At 37.2% G+C, this 21,091-nt stretch overlaps 1 protein-coding gene and 1 long non-coding RNA gene across 2 annotated transcripts in view; one reads left to right on the top strand and one right to left on the bottom strand.

Annotated features, from left to right (window-relative positions):
• The window catches only part of LOC105277822, a 31,152-nt gene that overhangs the window by 7,523 nt on the left and 2,538 nt on the right, over positions 1-21,091 (top strand). The window contains exons 2-3 of the mRNA XM_011336472.3: positions 11,178-11,351; positions 20,772-20,958. Of these exons, the coding sequence (XP_011334774.2) occupies positions 11,178-11,351; positions 20,772-20,958 (361 nt within the window). The remainder of the gene's footprint in view (positions 1-11,177; positions 11,352-20,771; positions 20,959-21,091) is intronic.
• Positions 12,338-17,675, bottom strand: LOC109610870. Its single transcript, XR_002193181.2, has 2 exons — positions 16,379-17,675; positions 12,338-16,306 (listed from the first exon to the last, which is right to left on the bottom strand). It is a non-coding gene; the product is annotated as an uncharacterized LOC109610870 (long non-coding RNA).

Raw genomic sequence — 21,091 nt, 5'->3', positions numbered from 1 at the left:
AGAATTCGAATGCAACCTTGTCCTTTTCTTACAATTGGTTTCGTATTTAACATATTTATGAATATCTTTTAACGATACAAATAAGGAACACAGGGGGGTATGTCAAGCACTGAGCATACACTTTTGAGCATAAATTAGCGCAAATTTGCGGCAAACAGACTGTGTAGATAGGTTGAGAATTCTTAGCTGCAGTTGAGTCCCTTCACCGTGGCAAAGTGATTTCATTGAGGGGGAAAAATCCACTAGTGATTGGGAAAATCTTTAGTAGTAATAATGACTCTGACTCGAATTTCTGTGAATCTTAACAATATCAAATATTTTCAATTTTCAATTCTGTTATTATTGCAAGTGTGTTTAAGTAAATATCGACATGGTATAAAATTCAACGGAAAATGTTTCAGCCGATATCACACAAAATTACCCTATTTCGTTATTAATAACATTATTAAAACTAAATCTGAATTTACAAGCGACAAAAATATATTCGTGTAATAAGATATGTTAATTATACAGGGTGAGGCACCTAAAACAGGCGACCTGAATATCTCGGCTGTTATTGGTGATAGAAAAAAATGTGTCAGACCAAACTTGCATGGTTTCGAGGGACACATAATTTGTTCTAAATAATTTTTTATTAGGTGGACGCATAAAGGTCATATGAAGATCAACTTCGTTTTGGTATGATATGTTTTTTTACGTACCATCTAGTAGAGCGTTTGAAGATGCGTACATTGATCTATGGGTCAAAATCATTCAAGGTCACTGAAGGCTAAAATTTCTAAGTGCTAGAACTTTTTTATTTCTGAGTTTACGGTATTTATAAAAATATAGATATCAACAACTCAGAACTTCTCGGAAAAGAAAAAATTTCTAAGGGCTAGAACTTTTTCATTTCTGAATTTACGGTATCTTCAATAGCAGAGAACTCTAGGCAATATAATAAATAATGATAACAACAACTCAGAACTTCGCGGAAAAAGAAAAAAGTTCTAAGGGCTAGAACTTTTTCATTTCTGAGTTTACAGTATTTTTAATAGCAGAGAACTCTAGGCAATATAAAGTAAATTATTTTCCCTTGCAGTTGGCCTTCAGTGACCTTGAATGATTTTGACCCGTAGATCAATGTGCGCATCTTCAAACGCTCTACTAGATGGTACGTAAAAAAACATCATACCATTTAAAAAAACGAAGTTGACCTTCATATGACTTCTACGCGTTCACCTAATAAAAAACTATTTAGAACAAATTATGTGTTCCTCGAAACCATGCAAGTTTGGTCTGACACATTTTTTTTTATCACCAATAACAGCCGAGATATTCAGGTCGCCTGTTTTAGGTGCCTCACCCTGTATATTCGTGAGGAGCGCAAAATGTTTGCAACAAGTCAACTCGACTCATGCATCGTGTTGTAGAAAGTGATGTGACGTTCACAAAGTTTTCCTCGTATATTATGTACGGACACGGTACGCGTTTACACACTACGTTAGCACTTGCACAGCTTCAACTGTACTTGCCTTCTAATTAAATATGGATTAAATCTGAGACGTGTAAATTGCACGTCCGATAACGCTATCACATCGAGAAACATGTGCGAGATATATAATTGGCCAGCAATGTAAGAACGATGATTGTAGGATTGTTGGAATTTGAAAGAAACTTGCCACGTAAAAGTGAACTTGTTGTTTCAAAGTGAGTGATAGCTTTATAGTTTTATACGTGTATCTCTTTCTTTGCTGTCGGATGTTATCTTGAAAAATATTTTTATGATGTTGCTCATTTCATAGTACATAATTTTAACTATATGTATTGTTATCTGAAGAGTTAAACAGTAGATTGTTCCTCGATTAAGTATCGATTATATCGATTATAAGAATTGTATTTGCACATGTCGGATTATCGCAGTTACTTAACATAGGATTATATCATATGCAGTCGTCCAGTATGCTAATTAACCTTCACAATCCTATAATGAATTGCATAATATCGAGCATTATATCGCATAACATCCGCATAAATTACTGTACATAAAAGTAGTATGCGACACGTAATACGTTTCTCGTGTGAGAGTACCGTTAGTTTTAGAATGGCAATGGATAATAATTAATTATTTTTATTTCCTCCATGCAGAGAAAGTATTCTTATCCTTCAATAAGAGAATACCTTACTTAAACTTTCTTACTTAATCGTGGGAAATGTAAATCTAACAATTCGTTGTTGACGTAAAAATCTGGAACCATCATAATCTATCTCATTATTTTCACATCTTGCTTAAAAATCGTTAAATATTTTTTTAAATTTATTTTACTTTTATTAAAAACACCTTCTCGTATTATTTATTTGTACTTATCGCTTATGTGAAGCGTAGCGTAATGAGATATTTAATGCACAAAGAGCTTTAATTAGCCAATCGTACTTATCATCGGAATGTTATTACAGTAAGCGTATCTACTCGGCGCATATGTATATACGTGTATCACTCGTATGGCATGCATAATTATTAACTGGGACACCCAGAGGAATTCAAACAAAGCCGACGACACCGATCGGCACGTATATACATATGTCAGCTGACTATCATCCGGTCGAAGAGTTAGTGCAACGTCCTGTTTCGCTCAAAGCCACACTGATAACGCCACATCCTCCATCCGTCCGCGTCCTTTCATCGGGTTTCCTTCTTTTTCGTGCTAGATATAACTTCTTGTTAGTATTCTTCTTTTTGAAGGAAACCCAGAGGCGATACGCGATCGCACTATATCGTAATATACCGCGTAAAAGCAAGTCGTTTAATAAGAAACGTCATGAGAAAACGGTTCACAGATTCATTAAATATCATTAAATACATAATATCGTTAGCACCTCTCATATTTCTGATGGAAATTTCACATCTCTGAAATTTCCTAGCGAAAGTATGCGTTACTAATGATGAAAAAATTTAAAGATTACGTTTACGTTTTTTGAAATTAAAGATTTCAATTAGCTGAACATTTTGTAATCCAGTCATCAAAGTGTCATGAGATAACCGAATAATCAGTGATTAGCCGATGAAAAGCAATATTTTTAATTTATTTTTATAATACATGTTGTAAATTATGAGAGCTTAACACATACGGTTTTGTATTAGTGTCGTGAGCTTTATCCTTATATAAACATGAGTAACTCTCTATCGCATCTCTCTGAGTCATAGAGTTATAGATTTATCGATTGGAAATTAAGAACCCACTCTGAAACTGATATTGGATATCAGCATTGTGTCAACTATAGTCATGCCTTTATTTTTTCATTACAAACATTACCGACTTTCTTGTAAACCCAGTTTTGTTTTCCGTGTGTTTCTGAATTATACTCGAGTAACAAGGCTAAAAATAATGCAATGGCAAATGCAAAAATTATATCTTGATATTGGACTTAAACATATAACGCATATGTGGTAATGCGACCTTAAATTACTCTCATCAATCAGTTACGTATCTACTATTGGACGTCCTAACGAGAATGTGTTGCTAATTACGGATTTTTGTCGACCATGATTCGGCTTCATAGCAATGAAACATTCTGCAACGTAGCGATTGAGTTCGTTCGGAGAGAGGATATCCTTGACATCCTCTTATTTGGTAATTATTACGGTACCTCATAATTCAGTGTCTGTTCTTGACGCTTAAACGAGTGAAATCCGCATTCATGTTATTAAACTTATTGGAATGGAATATGTGAAATATTATGGCGCTTCCGATGACGAAGAGATCAATTTTAATCTTATCGTTCGTATTGATAATCTATCGCGCCTAGCGAAGAGATTCCGCTTACATTTGTGTTTCCATTTACACGCCAATAATTTTCCCTGAACATTGTTTTCCGATTAAATTAAACCGTTTGTCGAAAATATACAGCATCAATCAGCGAATATGTATCATGCGAAAGATAATCATGAATACGTTCGTTGATTGACGACTCTCTGGTTTCGAGAAATCTAGCATTGATCGACGATAATCTCGGGTGAACTAGAAGTGAAGCGAGGAAGCTCCCGTTGATCAGTAACATTCCACAACATAATACGCGGATCTCTTCTCGTATATGGCCATCCTAGAGCGGCAATCGGGACACCCAGTCGAGGAGCACGAAGTCCGTTAGCGTCTTTCAGGTTTGCCTCTTGACTTGGCCTTCTAAGGAATATTACACTCGGGCGAATGTTTTGCAACCGCATCTGTAGCCACTTTTCTACCCGCATGCAACGCACATGACAGGTTCAGCCTTTATTTACCTCTTTTTATAAACTTCATAAAGATCATGCATTTGTTGAAAAAGCATTTTCACTGACATAACAACCAAAACTTACAGACTTGAAGATGCAATGTATCGATTGCAATGATTAAAAATAGAATTTAATTTCATTTTCACATTTTTATATCTGAAAAAGCAAGCTAGAGCATAACTGAGAATTTCGATGGGACCGATATAGTTTAAAAGTATGCGAAGCTGTCAGCTGCCGTATCACAAAATCAGTTCTACATAACAGTTATAGCTGTCACTCGCTGTCAATGTATCAGTCAGTTGTGACATAATGATGAAAGTGATTTGATTTTTGATATTTTTGTTTAGCTCAAAATATGTAACATCTTTCCATCATCGTTAGAGCATAAAAAATTAAGTACTCTGCTTCTTGAGCCACATGCGGACCTCTGTGAAGTTGGCCCCCCTTCTTCAAAATTTGAAAAAAATAAGCACAGTTCTGATTGCCCCCCGAAGAGTTCTAGAGTTCTCAGTCCTTTTTAGAAAGAGTTAATACTCGATGCGCTCAAGTCGAAAACAAAAAAGTTCTGGCTACTCGAAGTTGCAGAGTCCGAAAATTTCTAAGTGAAAAATTTTTCAAATCCTTCCGCATTTCTGTTCAGAGTTCTGGTAGCCCCCCGAAGAGTTCTAACGATTATCCTTAATACTCGATGCGCTCAAGTCGAAAACAAAAAAGTTCTGGCGACTTGAAGTTTCAAAGTTCGAAAATTTCTAAGTGAAAAATTTTTCAAATCCTTCCGCAGTTCTGTTCAGAGTTCTGGTAGCCCCCCGAAGAGTTCTAACGATTATCCTTAATACTCGATGCGCTCAAGTCGAAAACAAAAAAGTTCTGGCGACTTGAAGTTTCAAAGTTCGAAAATTTCTAAGTCCCACAGGTCGAAAATGTTTTTAATAATTCCGCAGTTCTGTTGAGAGTTCTGATGGCCCCCCAATGAGTTCTACCGATTATCCCTAAGAACCAATGCTCTGAAATCGAAAAAAAAAGTTCTGGCACTTTGAAAGTTCTGGGTCCGAAATTTTTTTTGGAAATCCGGAGTTCTATTGAGAGTTCTGATGGCCCCCCAAAGAGTTCTACAAATTATTCTTAAGGTTCAAAGCGCTAAAATTAAAAACAAAAACGTTATAGCCGTTTGAATTTTCAGTTTCGTGAAGTTAGCCCCCCCCCGATGTTTCAAATGGTGTTTTCGTTACTTTAAATGGCAGAACTCTTTCTAAAAAGGACTGAGAACTCTAGAACTCTTCGGGGGGCAATCAGAACTGGGCTTATTTTTTTCAAATTTTGAAGAAGGGGGGCCAACTTCACAGAGGTCACATGCGGTTTATTTTTGTACTCGTGTGACGCATTCTGAAATAGCTTGCGTTTTGCGACACCTGCTACTACATCTTTTCCCATGGCAAATTGGGCTAATTAATTCCCGCGTAAATATATCCCCGAGGTAAGGCTTCTTTCGACGACGTCGATCATGAATGGTGAAATCTCCATCGTTCTCCATCGTGAGCGGGCGTGAAAGGGTTTCCTCGGTGAAATTCAAGATGCCTGACCTCGTTTGACCTTGACCAAGCTCCATTCCTGTGAGACAGCGGCAGGACCACTGTCAGATTCTTGTATTATCTTGTACGATCGATGATACTTTCGAATTCGCGAATTTACGTCATGATGATGTATCATTTACTTTGAAAGTGGCCTAAATAGTTTCCAAGATTCCGGAAAGATTGCACATGTTAGGTTTTGCATGTTTTTAAAATTTATGATTTCTTGATGAAACTGGACTTATATTGAATTTTGTGTATAACTGACTTCTGTTCTTAAGAAAATTTTGTGTTTTTGAAAAAGTAAACCTATTTTTGCAACTGTAATAATTTGAACCACGATCACCGTGTCTTCGTCGCATTTTTATGTGCGATAAATAACTTTAATTCGCACATTTAATTGTGGCCTCCATTTGAATGTGGATCCATAATTTACGAAGTAGGTGTTCCAATTCATGTCGATCTGATATGTAGAAACGCTTGTAGCTATTTCAAGGTGCTCATTACAACAGGCAGACTTATGGTAGACAAAGATCCATGGCAAACAATGGCCAATAAAAACAGCATCGACTGCTTCTTTGCCGGTAACATCAATTGTTTATCCGCTTAATACGCGACTTACGCGATATCGGATGACTTAATGAGGGACCAATGGGTGATGTGTAACATCGCTTGCACGATGAAGAAAATGATATATTTCTCTAATGATATTCAAAAAAGTACAATGCAATTTTTCAGAGTCAGCAGCGATGAGATGTAAAATGAGAAAGTCAATAGCAACTCTGCAGAAAACTTTGGCCAGCCTGACCGAGCGAATTTAGTATGATTCATGTAAATTGATCCTTCGCTGACGAGACGCGTTAATAAAGTTCACGAGTGGGCGGGAAATAATTCTGGTGACTGTGCGTGTAAATATAGAACGTGATCGTTTAATCCGAAACATTATAATTTGTGACAGTGGGATTTCTCGAGATTGAAAAGACCGAAAGAATATCCTTTCACGGAAAATTAATTTAATTAATTTAGTAATTACTACATATTTTTTATTCTTTAAATAATATGCTTTATTGCTATATTATTTACTAATTGCAGCATTTTATATAATTTAAATAAATTGCACAATAGTAGAAAAAGATAGTTTTCTTTCTTTCTTCCTAAGTGTTATATGTTTTATTTATATGTTTGTATTATGTAACAAATAGTAAATGTCATACATATCTTATATTAATCATGGTAATCATCTAGTTTGACTTGATTTTGCTTAATCTTTTATTATATTAAATTAGAGAAATCGGATTTGATCTTTTCGACAGAGAAAAATTAGATAACTGTTCCGAATATAAAATAAATGCAAATTTAATTTAAATGGTTCTCGATTTGGTATTAAATAATTTAAGAGATTTAGAGTATGACCGACCATGAACCGGATCAGAGGTCGAGGGAGGAAATGAGCTCGTTGAGCGACGGGGTGAGCAGTAAAACTGAAAGGAAGTACGCATATGAGAACTATTACACTATACCGTGAGTTTCTAATAATTTTCAATTAGACACGCCGTCTTCGTATGCTTGCGACTTCAAGTAATTGACCACTACTCTGGCAGAATTCATTTCACGAGTCTTACTAATATCATATAATTATACTTTTTTGTTAGAGATATTTTCTACAGTTAGCATGATTGCAAAAAATTGAAAACGATAATCCAAGATTGCAGATAGTTTAAGTATTTTTGTTCATTTTTATTTAACACATTTAACGTATCATTTAATACAGGTACATTGCACTGCGGACAAGTTCGTTTCTTGTGTCTCTTACAGTTATATCGCGAATATTACTCGGACTCTCGGAAGGATGGGAAGACGGTTTACGCATCGATCCGCTCGCTGCACATGCAAGCGTAACGAGCATAAAGCGTACTCCTGCGAAGAGTGCGTTCACATACGACCGTCAAACGACAGTCGATGGTCTCCACGAGGGTTCAAGGTCCACCTGCAGGAGTGATACTTCACTGCGGCCGGAATAATGGAAAGAACCGTCTTGGGAGTTTCTCATGGAGTCAGGGACCCCGTCCCCAGGTTCATTGCCGCAACTTCCCTCTTTTATATCTGCATTCTTCCGATGTCCCCTTAAAAACCGGCATCTCGTTTTTATTCGGTCAGTTTACGTTCGCGTTGCTTTCGGACTGGTTCTGATCTCACAAGCTTGCCAGTAGTTAGTTCCGTAGTGATGTATCTTTGATCACATTTTGCTTCATCTTGCGACTACTTGCAAAAATTTGTACGTAAATATATGAATATCTACACGATTATAATGATAACGTGCATCTATTTCTTGGAATTGAAAAGAAATAATTAATATCGAAAAAGCAATTAAAATTAATTACTTAATGAATTATGAAAAGAGATAAAGGCGGATTCAGATTTGTTTCTCTATGATATAAAACTAAGAAGATATTAAAATAAAAAAAAAATATTTTTTTATATTGTCACAACTGTAATATCCTGATAGAGGAAATCCCTATTAACAATTATTTAATAATTTAACAAGTATCCGCGCGATCATTATTAAATGTTACTCTTCTGCAAAATCCGTCGATTTTCTTTTGCAATACAATATCATACAGATGTGAACACAAGTACGATAAACATGTGAGGTAATGTTTTCGTTCGTTGCTCAGTCATAAACGGATAAAATATATTTTAATTTGCAATAACAACGCATTGTTGCATTATCACTAAGACTATTTATTACCGCGCGTGATCGACAATTCATTTAAGTAGTGTCGCATTAACGTTAATTTCAAGCTGTCAGTTTAATTTGCTTATATGCCTGGACGTAACGCGAGATTACATATGCTGAGTGTCGAGTACACGCTTTTTCTCACGATACTTTACCCGTAAGAATTACCTGCATAATGAATCCAACGCATTAAAAGCAGCAGTTAGTATTTAACTGGCGGGAGCACGTATATCGTTACATTTTTTTTCTCGTCGCAATCAATCACGAGCAATTATTAATCTGGGATCTACTGGATCTTTATTTGCAGATGAGAAGTTTATGCTTAAATTGACGAGTCTTCTCTGCTAGACGGTATTCCAAGAATGCATCATTATTTTAATTTACTATGCATTTATCCATTTCACAATCTTGGGAACACTGGCTGAACATTGTATCTCGTATCTTGGAATTATTGATGTTTTGGTAATGATATTGTCATTCCAATATTTCTGAGAATGCGTCTATCTGGGAAAGTGATTTCCGAGATATTTTTTATTTTAATATATTTATATATCTAAACACTGATGATTATCATCACTCAGGACTTCCGCGCAAACAACACATTTTATCGACGCGCGTATCGATACGAAAATAATAGGCCGTTGGCATAGAATCGCTGCGTATTTGTTCGTTCTTCTCGTTTCACCATCGACCCATCGGCGCACGCCACGTTTTATATTCAAATACAGATATTATGTTGGTCGGCCTCGATCGTTGCTCGTCCGTAATGCGGCTGCGTCTTATGATCCGTGACCGCATTTTTCTTTAGATTAACGAACGTTCAACCGAAATTGTCGCGCGAATCGAAGAGAAGAGGTAGCGAGAGATAGCGAGAATACTATAAAAAAGATATCACTTTCGAAAATCGCCGGTTGCTGAGCGATTCCCCTGCGGCGATCGCCGGAAGTGGACCGGAAATCGGTCGTCCCGCTGGTGTGTGAGGCCACTCGATTTCACACACGGATCTCCGCTGCGTGAACGTGGAATTTGCCATGAATTTCTGGCAAATAGCTATATTATTTATTATATATATACGTCACATTGCGATAATATTTGGTTCATATTACGTAATAAAATGTTTATAAATTATTTCACACATATAGAATAAGTATTACTAGATATTTTGCTATGGCTATATTTTTAAAAATTCTCCATTATTTAACTTGAACGTAGGTACTTATTATCTGATAATTTGTGCAATTGAATAATTTTTAATGTAGATCAAACGTCTGCATTAGAAAAATGTGTTACTTTGACCATCTTATTTATTAATTTCTCTCTACATTTTAACATTATGTACGTGTGTTTGTCATTTTAATATTTTGGAAGTACTGTTTCACACGCGAAGGGATATGACGTGTTTTCTTGAAGAAACAACACGTGCTGGCGGGCAACAGATGTCGAATAATTCTGTACAAAGTTTCCGACGAAGTCGTAGCGTTTCTTTCGCCATATCCTGTTGCTGCATTTCGCAACGGGATTCGAGCGAAGGGATCAAGGGATATGGTCAGCTCAAAGCGTCGAAGGGCGATTCGAAGGCTAGCCAAGTATTTGTATCACTCACGTTTCCCGTTTCCCTCTTCTGTCTGACACGACAGGATGTCCCATTCAAGAGACAGTCTTGAAAGGCGGTAACCATAATGACTGACTGCCGACTCGCGTGAATGTAACCATCGTCACGGCATTCGAGTGCGTTCGAGAGCGCACCTCCGCGCATCGTCCCCGAGACAACTCCATTGTTAACAAAAGGAGAAAAGTAACCGCCGCGAGATAACTCCTCCGAAGAGATCGCTTCGGGATAATTTGTGATTGCACGCCGGAGAAAACGTCGCTGAGAACGCTCAGGAAGCGCCAAGACATCCGCGGACTGTAATTTGGCCCGCTCGATTGTACACGCAACGAAAATACTTTTTCGAAGAACACTTTTTTTCGGAACATGATGACACGTCTCACGCTCGGTTGGGAAATGAGTTCCTCGAGTACACCCTCCTCGATAGAAAGAGCCACGAATAGAAAGAGAAATGAAAGAAAAGTATGTCCAAGGAGACGCCGGATCGTGATCTTGCATACTTTCTGCTTGAAAGTTTTTGCTATTTTCACGCTACAGTTTTTCTTTCTTTTTTGAAAAAGATATAGTTTGGTATCTATATTTGCCGTTTTAAGATAAGATATAATAATCTGTAATTTTTTGCAATAATTTTGTGTGTTTTATTTTCAATGACAATGGAGTAACATTAAATGATAGCAAGATACCAATAAATATCATTAAGTTATATAAAATTTTTTTAAATTTATTATAATTTTCATTATCAATAATTTTCAATATTAAATATAAGAGCCGTAATTTTATCAAATCAGTAATTATTACATAACAAATCTGTATGGCAGAATCTTAGAATAATTACATTCTTTAACGCTACATGCAACATAATTCTATATATTTTTTATTTCTGACAGAATTTCTGAAGAAAATATTGCTTTAGACGTTATTGCTATATTTTACTTGCTTTTCTTAAATTCCTTCGTTTTTACATACAATTTTTCTTGAAACTCATACCAGCTATCTTTATCACTCTTGTTACAGGTTGGCGACAGTGGCATTATAGTGCTCGATGCGACATTGGATGCGTCAACGACCGACGATGCCGAGTGGGAAATCTCCGGAGGTCCGCCGTCACCCTGCGATGTGTCGTTTCTCAACGATAATGTCCTCATCAACGGACGCAGCAACCTCTCGAGGACGCCACGAAATCACAAGGTGAGTGAACTTTCGCCATGATCATGCATTTTTTCAAGTAACACGCTTTGTTTAAATAGGTTTCGCACAGAGAACAGTTGCATCAATTTCAAGTCACTGTTTCAGTCACTAGTTACACTTATGTTTGTTCCTTCATGATTTTCAATTTTAAAATTACAATTTTTATGGTAAAGAAGTCCGCCCTGGTCTTTTAAATTAGGCGCGATAAAACGAAACATCTCTCAAACAAAATTAATTTAAAAAATCATATGAGCAAAGGTTTTTGCAATAAACTAATTTCCATCTCAGAGAATTAAAAAATGATAAGTAATAAGCTGTTTAGGTTGCGCAAAAAAAAGTAAAGCAATTTAATTTGAATTACGTCGGAGAGAAAATGTAACGTAATTGAAATTTTAATTTAAAATAAAATCCAATAAGATTGAAATTTAATTACTGTAGAATTGAAATTTAATTACTGTAGAAATGAAATAATTTAAAATTATCAAAAACTAAAAGAGAAGAGAGAGATTCGTTGCATTGCTCACAAACGCATCGATATCGGCATGACAACGAATCTTATCAACGCATTTTTTGCTCCAATTACCAATAAGCAGGGCGTTACATTTGTCTAATCTAATCTACTACAGTACCATTATCCGCGGATCATAACCCGGCTACCTTACTAAATCAAAAAGCGCGCGGCGCAATATTACTTTCAAGATCGTTCTCGCGGCGTGAGAAAATCTGCTTTATGAGTATTCGTGAGAGAGCAGGCGCACAATGTGCCTGTTCGACTCCCACGTGGCTCGAGGAAATTTTTTTCCCTTGGAGGGAAAAGAGAGAGGTTCCACTATGTTCCGTGCCGTCACGCAATATATTTTTGGCTCGCGATGACAAACATCAGTTTCACGCCTCTTGGCGCCAGAAATGTGAGCTTGTTCTGCTTACATGCGCGATCAAGGAGGATTTTTCGTCGTCGTAGACGACGTAAAAGAAAAATGTTCATACCACGAAAAGAACATGATAATTTATTAGCGTTGTTTCAGACTCGCACGGATGTACGATACGGTTGCATGGTTCGCAGATGTGTTCGACAATTATTCATATGTGAAAACAAAAGTCCCATGTTACTCGGCCTACTAACACTTTTAGCGCGCGCCATTTCCAAAGTAATTTGTCTCGTTTTCGAAATATTGCAAGATTATATTGTTATCGAATCAACTGTGATGTACTTACAATTAGATCATTAACTAAATAATCTGTGTCGTGTCTTGGTGGTGATACAAATATTGTAGCGGCCTGAATGAAAAGTTACATGAAATTGGAGCGATACTTAATGTGTTAACAAAGAAATCTGCATTTCATTAAAAATTACAATACAATCTGGATCTACTCTGTGCTATTTTTCCTAGACTTTAGATGTCTACATCTTAAGTTTACGCGCGGTTAACGATACTCTATTATCGTCGGTATCGAGTGCATCGTGTCGGAGCTAGGTTGTAACAGGAAATCAAAATCTTTCCGCACGACGTAACTTTGATGCAATCTTTCGCCAATAGACGGCAAGCAGATAAGCGAACAAAGCGTCGTTTATAAAAGACCTAAGATTACGTGCGTAACATGCGGGAAATGGTTGAACCGCAATAATGCACTGTATACGTACACGTATTGCAATATAGGTGCTCGCCACACCGATAAGTTATCGCGGAATTTAGTATTGTTCCGTGAAATGCAATTGTTTAAATATTAATATTACTACTGGGAGCCTTACGTTCAGCTACCGTATGTTACTTGGTGCGAAACAATTTTTTAAAATTTGGAGAACGTTTTACAAACATTAAAAATCACGAATTCACATCTCAAGATTTTCAAGCTGACTCAAGTATCAATCTCGATAGTCGATTAAACCGCTTTCTCAATATGTGGAAAGTTGCATGAAACATGTCCAAGTATACGTAATTAAATGTCCTCAATAATTAATATCGCATATCATGCTGTAGCACTTTATTAATTTTTACGATATCGCTTCTCATTAACATAAAACGCGCTACTTCTTTTTCAATCTCAGTCTTTCATGTTTTCTTAATATTCTATCTATTACTATTATCATTTGACTATTATACTATATTTTTTAGGATTTTATGATGAATGTTATCGCTTTAGTTTCATCTTCCTTTAAATTCACGTATAATATTCTTCTCTTGTCTAATTGGAAAGAAATAACATTACATTTTTCAGAAAATTGCTTGTTAGAAGTAGTAACTATGTTAAACCTATGTACTAAACCAAAATATAATTAAAATTTAACTTTTACAAATTAAATAACGATATAGACACATATTACAATACAGCTTGCGTAACTGAAGGTAACATTAAACATGGAAGAATCATGAAATACGATATTTCATAAGCATCCAATTTAAGTCCTTGTAATAGCGTGCATAATCAGACCCACCAGTTCCTGCGGAATTTTCAATCGTTTCCATTAAATCATTAAAGACGCAATTTTCATCCAAGCGTCAGGCGTTTCACTTGATCCGCGACTTTCTCACGTGATTGCGCGTCAACGTGACGTGATGGGAGACACTTTATTACTAACATCGATAAAATTCCAATTTGTGAGTAAAAGTATCTTGTCCCGGCAATGATTTTCGAGCGGTCCGTCGACCAAGTTAATCTACCGTGCATCATGGGAATAACCGTCGACGAACAATTCCGCCGGACGCTTCTGCCATTCCGTGATACAAACGCAGGAAACGTATTGCAGGAAGCGGCATAAATCTTGACAAAATAAGTATCCTTATAGGAATTTCCAAGATTTAACTGTTATATAGCAAATATATTGTGTATAAAGTTAATACCAATTACTTTTTCAACTGTATTACCATTTAATTTAGAACTGATGTTTTCTCGATGAATATTTGTTTATGCGACATTTTCTTTTTGCACAATTTTTAAAGACTTAGTATTTTAATATATTAGCAATTCTAACTACGATTCTTAAACGACGCGTAGTAAAAATTAATCACAAGTCAATCGACAACATTTCGTTATTTCTTTTTATTGCACAGGTCTGATTCGCTTAGATTCTTTTAAATTTTTAATGCGTTGTTTGGCCATCAGTAATACATTCCTGTTGAGAAGAAATTGATAGAAGATCGAGCAGAAAAATATCTCTAAAGACAGCGTCGATAGCTGTGGAGCACCCTATTTTATGCGTTCGTCCATTGGCTTACACGATCTTGCTATTCGTCTCGGGAGAGTTGATGTTTCCTGGATCGCACGCCTGCTTCGTGTTTTCTCTGGATTTATTTCAGTGTTCGTATACCGTGTCGGATTGATGGAAACGCTGGAATAGCCGATCGTGCGTTATACGCGACGCGGAATTCCTTTCCGTGAGTTATCGTGAAATGAATCCCGGTTAGAAAACGCGGGCGTTGCTCCTGGATCACCGATTCAGCGGAGAATTCAATTACCTTGCGTTTATCGTGTGCATCGCTCTTGAAAAGGATAAAAAACTGAGAGTCACGCGGAAGAGATCGAGGCTAAAAGACGGAATTTCCTTTAACTTTCAAAGCATAATCGGAATTCTGTTTTTCAACAAGCTTCATACTTGATTTACGTTTGATCTATCGAAGGAATTTTATAGGTGGAGAGATACAGTTTTATTTTTATTCTTGAATGCTGGAGATAATTTTAGAAAATATTTGACGTTAACTGTCGTGATCCGATTCAAAGAACTGAAAATTGGAAATATCAGCGAAAAATAATCAAAATAATAGATGTTGACAGCTAGTGACATGAAATTCAAATTGATTATTTCAAGTATGTTCTAAAGTACAAACATGTTCAATGTGTTTCTCTTAAAAGCATATCTAGAGAATCCTTCACACGCCATCGCCTCCGCATACCTTTTTTCTCGTAGGAAGAAACTCGTTCTTCTTGTTTTCTCTATGTCTTAACTTTATTGTATTTTGGTTGCGATACGATTTAATGCCGCTGATATTCTCGAGAGATTAGTGTTTATTTTACAACCTCAAGCCAACGCACGAATTTGTTTAATAGTTGAGAATACTGGGCAAATAGTTAACATTATACATAACGATATTTTATACCAAATTTATGAAACAATACTTATCTCATTTATTTTATTCCAATGGATAATAAATATAAATCATTTCTCTTCGCGAAATGATAAATTAAACAAAGTTTTAGCAGAACATAAAGAAAAATATCATGAATAATGTATCTATGTGTATATTAGTTATTATGTAATAGGCATGCATTTAACATACATTTTATCGGCAATTATATTATACTTTGTAATACAAGACGTGAAATTTACGTTTCATGTAAAAATCACAGGATACCTACACGATTATGAGCAAATTTTCGCACGTACTTACTTTTTCTATAGAATAAATAGTCTCAAAACGCGAAAACCAGGATAGAACTGCGAAATTTTCCTCTCTCTCTCGTTCACTGGTCCGTTGCGGCACGTCGTGCGAGATAATGTGTACTTTACGATCCACTTTGCATTACGGTGCGTCGTGCAGTTTCACTTCGCCAACAATCGGTTTGACGACTTGTCCTGCACGGAACGAGCCATCGAGTAATAAACCTTTCCTTTACGTGAGGCCACATTGGAAAATCGGGACAAAGAGAGCGTAGACACGATCCTACGGAGTTTAAACGTTAGCCTTGTCGAGAAAACGAACGTTCGTGGGAAACTTTTTCGCACTTACTGCAAGTTCGTAATAACACGAATTACGCGATCGTTTGGCGCATCTCACGAACGTTGCGTAAGCTTGCTTGACCGCCTTTCGGATAATTCGCACTTGCGATCTTGATACTGCACGCTTTTCGACTGAGTCAACGAAATTCGAGCTTGAGAGAGTCACGCGTTTACGTGACGTTAATTCGACGTAATCGATCTGGAAATTGTTTTCAGATATCAGCAGTCTTGTTCTGCGTCCCTGAAAAGAAATTAAGCTTACATGTTTCAGCACTTTTGATCAGCGTTATGTCACAAAAGCCAAAGTACTTACACGTCGTGTTACACAGCTAAATTTCTTTTTGCATGGCTTATTATGGCGTATTTACATTTACGTAATATTTGTTGAATAATTCAATATAAATCCACGCGGTGTTAGGCATTATTCAAACGAGCGTTCAATGTTGATTTCCACACACAGCTTTTATTCTTCGTTTGCCTTATATGCAAAATGCATTGAAGCATCATAATTAATTTGAATTAAAAAAAGTTGCAACACGTTTTAATGCTGCCAAATCTCATTACGTTGCACCTGATAAAACAAGTTGATACGTATCTGATTAAAGTGATTTCCGCTGTTGGTTTTTTTTAATAGATCGTATATTTGCGCGACAGATGAGCTTACCTTCAAGTTCCTTGTCATAAACGCGTTTATGCGTTGCCATCGGCTAGGTCGTTTCGCACACATGCAAATTAAGCGACGCGTAGACACGCGTAGAATGCGAGTAATCTCTCCAGCTACCAGCCAACGCTACCAGCCAATAACGGGATCTATAGTAATTCACCTTGTCTGCGGTAAACGCTCTAATCGCTCTTCGGTCAAGCATTTAAATTGGCGACGATTAACATAGCTATCCATCCGCCGTGCGCTTCAATGCGTGAGCCAAGTCGAATTTATGTCACGCAAATAACGCAGCGTTCAAGCAATGAAGCGACTTTTTCTAAAAGAAATTTATAGATATGTTCAATAAATCTCGATTTAATTACTTGCAAAATCGCTCGTGTTGATAGTTTAACGAACAGTAAAGTAATAAAAACAATACTCAATGATTAAAGAATAAAGATATCACACGTTCCCACCTTTGGAAAAATATAATCACGTTAAGTTAGCTGAGTGCGGAAGCATTTATTGGTGCGTTTATTAGTGCATCCATCCATCCCGGCGAGCGGTGCATCACACTTAATACCCTTGAAAATTGACTCAACTCGCTGGTCGAGCAATCGCGCGTTCGCAATTGCATCAGAAGCGCGTAAGGGAGCCGTTGTGAGTGCGTACTCGCGTTTTATTAGGACATAACGGATGCGTCTGCGTCCAGTTTTTGCCGCGTGCCAGCGACCTTTATGTGCGCGTCCATTTAGCACTGTCGCGAAAAACTCCCGAGATACGCCGCAAGGTTGAGTACGCGGACTTCAGCAGGATACGATGATTCGAGACCATAAATTTCCTGGCGCTTTCGCGTTATCTGCTTGTACGACCTTCGTATTTCAGGAAGAACGATATTGCGTGGCTGTTGCAAGAGCCGTATCCTTCTACTTCAAAGGTCACACTGATATTCCGATCCGCACTGATCGTGAGTTTGCTACGTTCAGATTCTGCATTGTTTATCTGCACCGTATGAGATTTCATTTTCGAAAGTGAGCAACGTGAACAGATTTGCATGTCGCAGAATATACGAGTACTTGCTCAAAGTTGTAATTAATTATCGTATTATGATTGTATTATGTCGTTATTACATCTGGTTTCTATATAGACGATCTTTTCTCTCTCTCTCTCTCTTGTAATTTTTTTATATATTATAAACAATTTTCAGATTTTTGGAATTTTTTTACTGTAACTTTATATTCTATTTAATTAGAAAATTCTTCGCATTTAATTATTCCCATACTGTGATATAAAATGAAATTGTAAGAAAAACCGTTGGTTTAAGACTATAATGTTGAAAAGATAAATTGTAACTAAAATTTTGTCCAGTGCTGTGTCAGCACGAAAGGGTGAAGCATAGTCACTTCGAGTATCAGCGAAGCGAGAACATACGCTCCATCGATTGGCAACAGTTCACTGTATTCCATGTAAAAAATCAATAAACGACGTCCAATGAACGCACGTCTTTCTGCGATGGTTTGCGTGTATCTTCTAGAGCAGTTTCGCGCTGATTATGCGTATCCGCATATGCATTCTCGTTCTGCCAGATCGGAACAGGACTTCCCAGTTTGATATTCACTTTTAGCCTGCACTCACCGTGCCATGTTCATTGACAATGTTACTTCCAGAAGAAATACAGAAGGAAGTTGCCGTAATTTTCGCTTTCCTAGGCTTCTTTTCACATGTTAAACCCATCTTTGATTATAAATTAAGGAAAAATAAAGATAGTAAATCACTAGACTTTTCTTACAATATTGGTGGGATACTTTTTATAATAATATGTCGACAGAGAAAATGACATATATCCATATGCGTTTTCCATATCTATATGCGTGTGGAAAACGCATTTGGAGAAAGCATGTTGGAAATTTTGTTATTTTCAGAGCTGCAAAATGTGCTGGACATTTTGTTTTATTGTTAATATACAGTGTTAAAATCGTGATATTAAATCGTATAGCTCAACTGTCAGAACCACTATGATAGCTGAAAAATTATCGTTATTTCAGGAATGTTACAATTCCACGGAATGCATTGCACAGATATGTGCAATTAGAGTTTTTAGCACATTTTACTTTCAAGTTACAAAAATATCATTTTTGCGGAGAGAAATTGAAAAATGAAGCTGTAGAACGCAATAATTTTATATCGTATCGTTTCTCGCCTCTCTGGCGTCATAAAACCAAGGTGACAACTTAGAGATAACCGGCCCTTAAAATTGAGAACAATAATTAATTAATCAAAGTATCTTATCAGGTAGATTAAACAGTGGCATACATGAGGAACCAGGAACCATACATGCACAACACAAACGTTATGTTTTGTCACAAACCGTACGCATGATTTGATTATCATCGAGTATTCACTGAACTTATTTCTTCATTATCAATTTTATCACGAGGCGAAGACTAATTATTATTTTTGAAGCATCGATATCTACGATCGACGGACAAAACTCGGTGAGATGTATTATAGATTGTGTATTGAGACGATATTAAGACATAGCATATCTAAATTCGCTCGTTGGATTCTGAAAAGATCCATTGTTGAAAGTTTCGCGTTGTTCCTCAAGTTTTGCTGTTAACGCCACTTAACCAGCTGACCGGAACAGTCCACGATTGTCGCATTTACTCCTTCGGTGAGAAAATGCTAATTGCAATTCGCGACGAGTACATGGAGATGTACTGGAAAAGTGGAGCGTCGCTTTCGAAAGTGCGATTACGTGGCTTAAAGCGACTTTCCGCGTTTTTTCGATGCCGCATTCATTTACTTTGGAACCCATTGTCGGGAATAATCCGCGAGAGAAAAGACAACACAATGATGATTTAATCCCACCACATACCGGGTCACGAGCGCGCGAGTCGAGGGAATTCAGGATCGCGTTGCTTCCGTTTCGTGGGGATGTACTGCTAGGTGTCCGAGATCAATCCGCCGATTTGTTTTTTGTCTAAGGATGGTCTCACGACGCCTCGGGAAGAGAGAACGGTGCATACATATAATTACACGAAGCGAGCAGACAACCCCTAGTTGAAATAATCACCGATACTGTTATTGCTGGACGTAGCTTGGTCGCAAACGCGAGCGAATAAATTCGCGTCCGAAATATATATTCGTGAATCATTTACGCTACGTACACCATTCGCGCACAACGTGCCAAAGCAATCGCAAAATTGCAATTACAAATGTAATTTATACACAAATGTAATTTGTCTTTATAAATACTTAAAAAGATAAAAACAATTTAATAGTTTTAAAATATATAGAATTTTACAGCTCAGGAAGAGAAAGATGTAAAATAAGCAATCTATCGATTAAATTGCAGTAATGAAGATAGAAATAAAATGAAAATAATATTGCTATTACAACAATTTGCTTTCAGTGAAAATGTAAATTTTACTCTCTTCGTATTTCTTCATGAAATCAGATTTTCTCTCGAGACTTTCCAAAGAAAAGTAGGATAGAATTTTTAGGCGAGATAGATGCCATGAATATATTTAGTCGAAACACCGAAATAAAGTATCATTTCTTACGACTGTCGTCTCGTATTAACGTGACAACTGGCTTAATCAGCCTCGTAGGAAAAAGTGCTTTCTCTTTTGATAATTCGCGGATGTGACGACGAGCAGGGCGAGCGCTCGTCGTCTTCGCTCGTCGCTCGCGGTCGAAAAAGCAGCGAGTGTGACCAGTTACTGTTATTCGAGGCTACGTTACACGTGGTTGCCGTTGTTTGTTATCTCGTTTGTGCCGCGCGTAGCAACGCTTATTACACCGAGCGTCTTGCAAAATTTTTCCGCGGCTAACTGTTCCGCTAAAAAGGCGAGCATAAATCGCCACTGGCTCCGTAACACGTGTTTACATACGCCGATGCTCCCGGCATATATTTGCGACGATCCTTTCTGCTGTATCAATTAATTTACCGTTTTTGAGCGTTACATTTCCCTACGAATTGTTCTGCACGAGTCGTAAACTCGACGTCGACGCTCTAGTGATTCGGATTGATGGTCTAATTGTGTCGTTATCGTTTCAGCATCGGATACAGTTTGACGACACCGCAACACGTACCTTCGAGTATCCCAGCGAAGCATCGATCCTCGAAAGCGAGGCCAGCAGCGTGGACGGCGAGACTTCCAGTTCCGTTGAGCAACAGTCTACGCCGAGTAACAACAAAACCTCCTCGACAACCGGCTCGACGACGAGTATGCCGTCTCTTCTCGGTAAGATCACACTCGAATCTCACTTACCACTTCTACGATTGGCTTCTACTCCGACGTGACAAGAAATTTTTAACGGTCAAATGAAGGCTGCAAATTATTCCATTACAAAATATTCTGGATATAATTATTGTAA

The sequence above is a fragment of the Ooceraea biroi genome, chromosome 1, assembly GCF_003672135.1.
Source record: "Ooceraea biroi isolate clonal line C1 chromosome 1, Obir_v5.4, whole genome shotgun sequence".
Classification (NCBI taxonomy): Eukaryota; Metazoa; Arthropoda; class Insecta; order Hymenoptera; family Formicidae; genus Ooceraea; species Ooceraea biroi.
The sequence above is the reverse complement of the archived record's forward strand: the minus strand, read 5'-3'. Positions and strand labels throughout refer to the sequence as shown.